This window comes from Tachysurus fulvidraco, chromosome 26, assembly GCF_022655615.1.
Source record: "Tachysurus fulvidraco isolate hzauxx_2018 chromosome 26, HZAU_PFXX_2.0, whole genome shotgun sequence".
Lineage (NCBI taxonomy): Eukaryota > Metazoa > Chordata > Actinopteri > Siluriformes > Bagridae > Tachysurus > Tachysurus fulvidraco.
In genome coordinates this window covers 16962456-16972567 of record NC_062543.1, presented here as the reverse complement: position 1 = coordinate 16972567, position 10112 = coordinate 16962456, and the positions used below count along the sequence as shown (strand labels likewise).

Below are 10112 nucleotides of genomic sequence, written 5' to 3'. Positions count from 1 at the left end.
TTTTTCTCCTTCTCTTTCTCTTTTTCACCATAATATATAATTTTCTTTTTTATTTTTGAGGCTTTTTAGGGACAACGGATCTGAGAGTGGATGAGGGGTATAGCAGGGGATCTTTCCTTTTCTTTCCCCAATCTTAAAGCTCTTTTTAAGGGATAAATAATCTTTATTCTCTTTAGAATGCATATTTTTCAATGGGGGATTGAATTTGGACTACGTATCCCAGCATTCCCCTCTTCTTTCTCCTCTTCCCATTTCCTGTCTCTAGCCTTAATTGTTTCTCTTCAACACCTGATTACATTTAGCATTTAGGCTCAGGGACCAATCAGCTCTCCACCCCAATTGAAGAACTCCTTGCTCCAAACACTTTTAGTAACGGGGAGCAGGACAGAACTTCATAGTCCTCTGAAGCAGCGACTGTGTCGCGAAACGTCAGGACATCGCTTTTAAACTTGTTTGGATGGCTTTTTTTCTTTTTTGCTACAGTGTGCACACTGATTCTTTTAAAGGATTACTTTTTTCAATAAAGAGGATTAATTGATTTTTTCCTGGACTGAGCCTATTGTTTGGAGAAGAGTTCTGCTGGAGGCCGTTTGGCTGAATCCTCTTGGACCAGTCTTCAGTGTTTGGACACCAGACGGATCTCTCTATGGTCCGGTGGGGTAAGACTCATAGATTTTTATCAGATTAATTAAATCTTGGTCCTCTGTTTCCATGGCCACACTGAGCAACAGATTTGCTGTCCTAGAGAACTTACAAGCAGATGGGGTGGAGAATGCAATACAGACATCACATATTGTTCTTGATAAGCAATATTTTAAACTCATTCAGATTACACATCACATACAGATTATAAGTCATGCTATACACACTGATGCCTTTCCCAAGGGTATGTCTAAGCAAGTGAATAGGTTGACCAAATTTATTAAACCAGCATGTCCCAATAATGTAGTCTTACAGTATGTTGCCGATAACACCAACCAATGGATGCGACGGAACATGCGGCTCCTTCTTGACCACTATACGGTGACCCAATCTAGTTTGCTGACTAACATAAAAGAGTGGCTTGATTCGGCTTGGGAACAAGTATGTAAGTGGGCCCGAAACCGATATAAACATAGATTAAAAATCGATACGTTGACTGTGACTAAGAATTTGATTGTAAATCAATGTTCTTTTGATCAGGAAGTGATGGCGGTTTCTTCTGGCACCTCTGCTTTGACTTCTGTACAGACCCTTCCCAATGTAGATTTGGATCGATCAGAACATGCAGGTTTTTCTTGTGAGCCCTCGTCTCGGATCTCCACAAACTTGATCCCACAGGTCCATTCGACGGTGGTTGATGTCAGTTTCTGCAAGGCCAAACCGGTCACGGTTGAGGCAGAGATGCATCATTTGCCCACAGAGGATTTGATCCAATTGTGTGATACTCCAGATAGAACTCTAGTACTTGGAGATAAGATTGTTGATAGTGAGATACAATCATGTGATATTGTCTTCAGTAATGTAGCTGTCCCTATATCACAAACTATTCTGCCTTGTACCCCTAATTCTGACTCGGTGAAGGAGGCCGATTCGGGATCAGGTAAAGAGGCTGTGATGAAGGACATAATAAAGGACTCTTGACCAAGGTCTTATCTGAAGCCTCCTCATTTTTAACTCCATCTTCTTCCCGGCCTTCCGTATCACCCCTGCGTTTGTCTGACATTTCAGTGAATGATGCTCCGCTCCGAGCAGCTTCAACTCAACAGGCTGAGATGGTTTTGGAGAGAGCTGGTTCTCCCCGTTTCCCTGTCAAACATCCCAGATCTACCAGAAAGATTCAGGATTGGCATTTGAAGGTTCACAAACCGATCGTATTCATAGGAGATTCCAATTTGGCTCGTATTCCACAGTTTTATAATCCTTTGGTACAGATAGACAGTTTTCCGGGTGCTAACTTCTTACACATCGCTAAGGTCTTGCAGAAACTGACACCTAATCCGAATACTCAGAAGGTAATCCTGGCTTTGGGCATCAACAACAAAGAACAACTGCTCCAACAGACATCTAAGAAACAGTTACAAGAATTGTGGAGATCGGCGGCGACAGCTTTCCCCAATGCGATGGTCTATACCCCTGTGATCCACTTCTCTGATCTGCTCCCTGCCTCTCAACAGAAAAACCTGAAGAAACTCAATGAGTTTATTTGTACCAGTACTAAGTTTCTTACTGAACTTTCCCCTCTTAGGTTTAGGGTGAACCCTAAGGATCCGGTCCACTGGACTAGGCAGACGGCGATCGACATTTTGGCACATTGGCTGGACCAATTAAACTACTAGATTCGGAAAAGTGTATCTCGGTTCAACACACCGTACGAAATAACATTATTAACCTCTCTAGAACATTTATACTTACAGATTCGCAGGAGCAGCTCCTGAGCAGGGGTCTGACTTTTGTGCCGACGCCACGGAGGGTGGTTCCTGGAGAGCTCTTGGAAGACGTCCATGCCTTTTAATAGAACGTTGAAATTGTTAGACTATTTTGATTATGAATCGGATATAGAACGTTTACCCTTTCTTAATAAATCAAATTGGACCCCCAAGATTGAGACAATTTCTTCACCCATTTCAAAACTAGTTCAGAATAATTACAGGACAGTTACCTTATTAAATTCTCCATTGTTGGATAGGGATAATTTGGATCGACATCAGAGATTAGCTTTGACACAATTGAAGAACAACAAAGATATTGTTATAAAACCTGCTGACAAAGGCTCGGCTGTAGTCATATTGGACAGACAACAATATTTGTTGGAAGCTCGTCGACAACTTGACAATCCAGATCATTATATTCGATTACCACACTCGATACAGAATCAAACGCAGTCTTTATTGATTGTCTTCCAAAAATTACAGACTAAAGGTTACATTAATCATAAACAAAAAATGTACCTCATAGGACCGAATCCACCACGGCCACGATGCTTCTATCTGCTTCCCAAGGTACACAAAGATCCTAAGGCATGGACGATCCCTTTCGAGGTTCCCCAGGGCCGCCCTATCGTGTCCGATTGTGGCAGCGAGTCGTACAATTCAGCACAATATGTCGACCATTTTTTGAATCCACTTTCTCAAATTCACGACAGTTATTTAAAAGACGCGTATGATTTCATAGAGAAGATTCGGGACAAATCCTTTCCTGGTCATGCTTTTCTCTTTACAGCTGACATCGAATCACTTTACACCAACATTGACACTCGATTGGGCCTTGAGGCAGTCAGAGAGTGCTTCAATAGACATCCAGACCCTTGTCGGCCGGATGATCTTATATTGCAGCTGTTGGAGATCAACCTGACCAGGAATGATTTCGAATTTGATAAACAGTGTTATCTACAGATCCAGGGTACGGCGATGGGTAAGATGTTCGCTCCTTCTTATGCCAATATCTATATGGCTTATTGGGAGCGGACATTGCAATCCAAATTTACGGAAAGGCCTGCTCTCTATTTCAGGTATTTGGATGACCTCTTTGGTGTCTGGTCCCACGGCCCTGAGTCATTCGATCGGTATGTCGCACTAGCTAATTCACATCATGGGACCATTAGACTAAAAGCCCACGTACATAATGATTCGGTAGATTTTCTGGACACTACAGTGTTCTTTTCGCCTATGTCTGAGAATAAGAAGACATTATTGACGAAAGTGTATTTCAAACCGACCGATACACATTGTCTTCTTCACAAACATAGTTTTCACCCTAGACATACATTTGCAGGGTTGGTCAAATCTCAACTGATTCGTTTTTATAGAATCTGTTCCAGACGGGAGGATTTTGAAGGAGCCACTCTGACTCTTTTCAGAGCCCTTCGTAAGAGAGGCTACTCCAAAAGGTTCCTCCGTAAAATAAAAAATCATACTGTACACTTTCTACATAGCCAGGAGCCGACCTTGGGTACCGACACCAGAGATGTCATCCCTTTCATTACTACATACAACATCCGTTCTAGAATGGTCAACTTTAGCATAAAAAATCAATTTCAAAAGGTTCAGAGTAAACACTTACCGCTGCAAAGGTTTCATGTTGTCTCCGCCTACAGGAAAAACCAGAACTTGAAGGATTTGTTGGTCAGATCTTCGCTTCCTTCGGATCCTGTGGCAGCACCTCCGACTTGGACAAAGTATTTCCGCCAGCCTAAAGTCCTGTGGACCGATCCTAGGGGACATGTTGCTTTACCTCGCATAACCTTATTGACTCGGAATGTTGTATATTTGATAACCTGTACTCATTGTGATCACCGATATGTGGGGGAAACGGGCAAAACACTACAGACACAACTGAAACAACATCTTCGTAACATTAACCTTCAGAATCTCAACACACCATTAGTAAAACATTTTGCTTCTATAGATTTGTCTTATTTCATTATTTCTGGATTGGAGGCGAATTTTCTATGGTCTTCTGGGGAAAGGAAACGGAGGGAGATGGTTTGGATAAGGGATTTGAACACCTCTTTTCCGTGTGGGTTCAATATTGGGGATCGGGTATGGGCTGAAGTGGGAGATCCTGTTTGGTAATTCATGGTCTAGATTGTACACCCCCCCCCCCTTTCTGTTTTCTTTGAAGTGATGTGATGGTATATTTGACTTTTGGAGTGATTAGTATGAAATTTGATGGTTGGCACTTATACTTTAGCACTTGGAGACCATGTAGAGCCATACAGATTCACCGTACTGAATAATATCCTCCCAATCCTGGTTTCCATTTTCTCTCTAGTCTTCATTTTTGGTCGAGTCGGATTTTGTCGTCCCCCCCGTTTTTCTTCCTTTTTCTTTCCCCTCTGTTCGATTAGCACTTATGGTATAACTTCAAATCTACTAGAATCAATTCTCTCTTTCACTATTGATGGTGTACCCTCAAACCTAACCATAACCTGTCTCTATTCTTCTAGGATTGTTACGAAATTCCTAACCTAACCATAATCGATTTTTCTCAGTTGTAATACAATGGTATGTGGACGTTACAGGTTGACCACAACCGTAACCTAACCATAACCGATCCCGACCTTTTTAGAACTTCTACAACAGCCCTTAACCTAACCATAACCGATTCTCTAGGTGGTGGCAAGATGTTGTGTTAAGGTAACATGTTGACCACAACTGTAACCTGACCATAACCTAACTATAACCGATTCTGACCTTCCCAGAACCTCTACAATAGCCCTTAACCTAACCATAACCGATTCTTCAGGTGGTGGCTATGGTTGTTACATGTTGATCACTACCTTAACCTAACCATAACCGATTATACCGAACCTAATTTATTAACTTTTTTCATATCAGTCAGAAACCTAACCATAACCAACTTTTTCAGACTGTGGCATTATAATAGGTGGACATCACATGTCGACCAGAACCTCAAACTAACCATAACCGATTTTATTTTTTATTATAACCGTTTCTTTTTTTCTTTCTTTCTGCCTCTTCTTTTTTTTGGTACCATCTTTATCTGGGATTCTTTAGGCCAGTGCACCACAAGGACATGATTCCTCAAATTAAACATCTATTTCTAAACCTAACCCTAACCTAATCCCCAGCCCTAAACATAACCAGAGTTTGAAGTGCGTCGTAATCTTTTTTTTCGAACCGTAAACCCTACCTCTAGCCCTAAACATAACCTTAGGCGTCGTCTGAGGTCGGGACCCTAACTGAGACCGACCCCTAACGCTGGAAGAGCGTTTTAAGCTCCTAACTTTAAATAAGCGATGTTTTTTCGTTCGCCGTGATGGTGGTGGCTGAAAATGAGGTCCGTGTGGCAGGCCCGTGCCTAACGTTGTTTCTGGGTCACTCCCAGAACTACGGTCTTTTCCCCTAACCTAACCCTAACCCTATCCATCTTTTCAAAAATTATTGAACTGGATGCTGTGCCACTGGAGAACCCCATAGAATAGAGTGATGATGGAAATTGAACATCTAGAGTAAATAATAGCGCATTAAATACTTGTAGTATGTTCTTTAGGGTCAAATAAATATTTAGCAACTTGTTTTGGAGTGGTGTGTGCCTCTTTTCAAAAGTTATTGAACTGGATGCTCTGCCAATGGAGAACCCCATAGAATAGAGTGATGATGGAAAGTGAACATCTAGAGTAAATAATAGCACATTAAAGACTTGTAGTATGTTCTTTAGGGTCAAATAAATATTTAGCAACTTGTTTTGGAGTGGTGTGTGCCTCTTTTCAAAAGTTATTGAACTGGATGCTCTGCCAATGGAGAACCCCATAGAATAGAGTGATGATGGAAATTGAACATCTAGAGTAAATAATAGCACATTAAAGACTTGTAGTATGTTCTTTAGGGTCAAATAAATATTTAGCAACTTGTTTTGGAGTGGTGTGTGCCTCTTTTCAAAAGTTATTGAACTGGATGCTCTGCCAATGGAGAACCCCATAGAATAGAGTGATGATGGAAATTGAACATCTAGAGTAAATAATAGCACATTAAAGACTTGTAGTATGTTCTTTAGGGTCAAATAAATATTTAGCAACTTGTTTTGGAGTGGTGTGTGCCTCTTTTCAAAAGTTATTGAACTGGATGCTCTGCCAATGGAGAACCCCATAGAATAGAGTGATGATGGAAATTGAACATCTAGAGTAAATAATAGCACATTAAAGACTTGTAGTATGTTCTTTAGGGTCAAATAAATATTTAGCAACTTGTTTTGGAGTGGTGTGTGCCTCTTTTCAAAAGTTATTGAACTGGATGCTCTGCCAATGGAGAACCCCATAGAATAGAGTGATGATGGAAATTGAACATCTAGAGTAAATAATAGCACATTAAAGACTTGTAGTATGTTCTTTAGGGTCAAATAAATATTTAGCAACTTGTTTTGGAGTGGTGTGTGCCTCTTTTCAAAAGTTATTGAACTGGATGCTCTGCCAATGGAGAACCCCATAGAATAGAGTGATGATGGAAATTGAACATCTAGAGTAAATAATAGCACATTAAAGACTTGTAGTATGTTCTTTAGGGTCAAATAAATATTTAGCAACTTGTTTTGGAGTGGTGTGTGCCTCTTTTCAAAAGTTATTGAACTGGATGCTCTGCCAATGGAGAACCCCATAGAATAGAGTGATGATGGAAATTGAACATCTAGAGTAAATAATAGCACATTAAAGACTTGTAGTATGTTCTTTAGGGTCAAATAAATATTTAGCAACTTGTTTTGGAGTGGTGTGTGCCTCTTTTCAAAAGTTATTGAACTGGATGCTCTGCCAATGGAGAACCCCATAGAATAGAGTGATGATGGAAATTGAACATCTAGAGTAAATAATAGCACATTAAAGACTTGTAGTATGTTCTTTAGGGTCAAATAAATATTTAGCAACTTGTTTTGGAGTGGTGTGTGCCTCTTTTCAAAAGTTATTGAACTGGATGCTCTGCCAATGGAGAACCCCATAGAATAGAGTGATGATGGAAATTGAACATCTAGAGTAAATAATAGCACATTAAAGACTTGTAGTATGTTCTTTAGGGTCAAATAAATATTTAGCAACTTGTTTTGGAGTGGTGTGTGCCTCTTTTCAAAAGTTATTGAACTGGATGCTCTGCCAATGGAGAACCCCATAGAATAGAGTGATGATGGAAATTGAACATCTAGAGTAAATAATAGCACATTAAAGACTTGTAGTATGTTCTTTAGGGTCAAATAAATATTTAGCAACTTGTTTTGGAGTGGTGTGTGCCTCTTTTCAAAAGTTATTGAACTGGATGCTCTGCCAATGGAGAACCCCATAGAATAGAGTGATGATGGAAATTGAACATCTAGAGTAAATAATAGCACATTAAAGACTTGTAGTATGTTCTTTAGGGTCAAATAAATATTTAGCAACTTGTTTTGGAGTGGTGTGTGCCTCTTTTCAAAAGTTATTGAACTGGATGCTCTGCCACTGGAGAACCCCATAGAATAGAGTGATGATGGAAATTGAACATCTAGAGTAAATAATAGCACATTAAAGACTTGTAGTATGTTCTTTAGGGTCAAATAAATATTTAGCAACTTGTTTTGGAGTGGTGTGTGCCTCTTTTCAAAAGTTATTGAACTGGATGCTCTGCCAATGGAGAACCCCATAGAATAGAGTGATGATGGAAATTGAACATCTAGAGTAAATAATAGCACATTAAAGACTTGTAGTATGTTCTTTAGGGTCAAATAAATATTTAGCAACTTGTTTTGGAGTGGTGTGTGCCTCTTTTCAAAAGTTATTGAACTGGATGCTCTGCCAATGGAGAACCCCATAGAATAGAGTGATGATGGAAATTGAACATCTAGAGTAAATAATAGCACATTAAAGACTTGTAGTATGTTCTTTAGGGTCAAATAAATATTTAGCAACTTGTTTTGGAGTGGTGTGTGCCTCTTTTCAAAAGTTATTGAACTGGATGCTCTGCCAATGGAGAACCCCATAGAATAGAGTGATGATGGAAATTGAACATCTAGAGTAAATAATAGCACATTAAAGACTTGTAGTATGTTCTTTAGGGTCAAATAAATATTTAGCAACTTGTTTTGGAGTGGTGTGTGCCTCTTTTCAAAAGTTATTGAACTGGATGCTCTGCCAATGGAGAACCCCATAGAATAGAGTGATGATGGAAATTGAACATCTAGAGTAAATAATAGCACATTAAAGACTTGTAGTATGTTCTTTAGGGTCAAATAAATATTTAGCAACTTGTTTTGGAGTGGTGTGTGCCTCTTTTCAAAAGTTATTGAACTGGATGCTCTGCCAATGGAGAACCCCATAGAATAGAGTGATGATGGAAATTGAACATCTAGAGTAAATAATAGCACATTAAAGACTTGTAGTATGTTCTTTAGGGTCAAATAAATATTTAGCAACTTGTTTTGGAGTGGTGTGTGCCTCTTTTCAAAAGTTATTGAACTGGATGCTCTGCCAATGGAGAACCCCATAGAATAGAGTGATGATGGAAATTGAACATCTAGAGTAAATAATAGCACATTAAAGACTTGTAGTATGTTCTTTAGGGTCAAATAAATATTTAGCAACTTGTTTTGGAGTGGTGTGTGCCTCTTTTCAAAAGTTATTGAACTGGATGCTCTGCCAATGGAGAACCCCATAGAATAGAGTGATGATGGAAATTGAACATCTAGAGTAAATAATAGCACATTAAAGACTTGTAGTATGTTCTTTAGGGTCAAATAAATATTTAGCAACTTGTTTTGGAGTGGTGTGTGCCTCTTTTCAAAAGTTATTGAACTGGATGCTCTGCCAATGGAGAACCCCATAGAATAGAGTGATGATGGAAATTGAACATCTAGAGTAAATAATAGCACATTAAAGACTTGTAGTATGTTCTTTAGGGTCAAATAAATATTTAGCAACTTGTTTTGGAGTGGTGTGTGCCTCTTTTCAAAAGTTATTGAACTGGATGCTCTGCCAATGGAGAACCCCATAGAATAGAGTGATGATGGAAATTGAACATCTAGAGTAAATAATAGCACATTAAAGACTTGTAGTATGTTCTTTAGGGTCAAATAAATATTTAGCAACTTGTTTTGGAGTGGTGTGTGCCTCTTTTCAAAAGTTATTGAACTGGATGCTCTGCCAATGGAGAACCCCATAGAATAGAGTGATGATGGAAATTGAACATCTAGAGTAAATAATAGCACATTAAAGACTTGTAGTATGTTCTTTAGGGTCAAATAAATATTTAGCAACTTGTTTTGGAGTGGTGTGTGCCTCTTTTCAAAAGTTATTGAACTGGATGCTCTGCCAATGGAGAACCCCATAGAATAGAGTGATGATGGAAATTGAACATCTAGAGTAAATAATAGCACATTAAAGACTTGTAGTATGTTCTTTAGGGTCAAATAAATATTTAGCAACTTGTTTTGGAGTGGTGTGTGCCTCTTTTCAAAAGTTATTGAACTGGATGCTCTGCCAATGGAGAACCCCATAGAATAGAGTGATGATGGAAATTGAACATCTAGAGTAAATAATAGCACATTAAAGACTTGTAGTATGTTCTTTAGGGTCAAATAAATATTTAGCAACTTGTTTTGGAGTGGTGTGTGCCTCTTTTCAAAAGTTATTGAACTGGATGCTCTGCCAATGGAGA

At 39.2% G+C, this 10112-nt stretch overlaps 1 protein-coding gene across 14 annotated transcripts; it reads left to right on the top strand.

The window, feature by feature from the left end:
• Nucleotides 1-417: 417 nt before the first annotated feature.
• On the top strand, nucleotides 418-4723 carry LOC113646099. 14 transcript variants are annotated; one of them, XM_047809678.1, is made up of 5 exons: nucleotides 432-659; nucleotides 950-1087; nucleotides 1183-3393; nucleotides 3491-3544; nucleotides 4076-4383. In XM_047809678.1, exons 3-5 carry the CDS (start codon nucleotides 2484-2486, stop codon nucleotides 4090-4092), a joined length of 981 nt encoding a protein of 326 aa, XP_047665634.1. In that variant the 5' UTR covers nucleotides 432-659; nucleotides 950-1087; nucleotides 1183-2483; the 3' UTR covers nucleotides 4093-4383. The 14 variants fall into 14 exon arrangements, 13 of the variants coding, with proteins under 13 accessions (XP_047665634.1, XP_047665633.1, XP_047665630.1 ...); XM_047809677.1 differs by having other exon boundaries at nucleotides 1183-3544; nucleotides 4076-4723; XM_047809674.1 differs by having other exon boundaries at nucleotides 958-1083; nucleotides 1183-4723.
• The last annotated feature ends 5389 nt before the right edge of the window (nucleotides 4724-10112 follow it).

Bases quoted from the DNA above. Each gene is read 5' to 3' on its own strand.
- LOC113646099 (XM_047809676.1), top strand. From the start codon at position 2,484: ATGCCTTTTAATAGAACGTTGAAATTGTTAGACTATTTTGATTATGAA.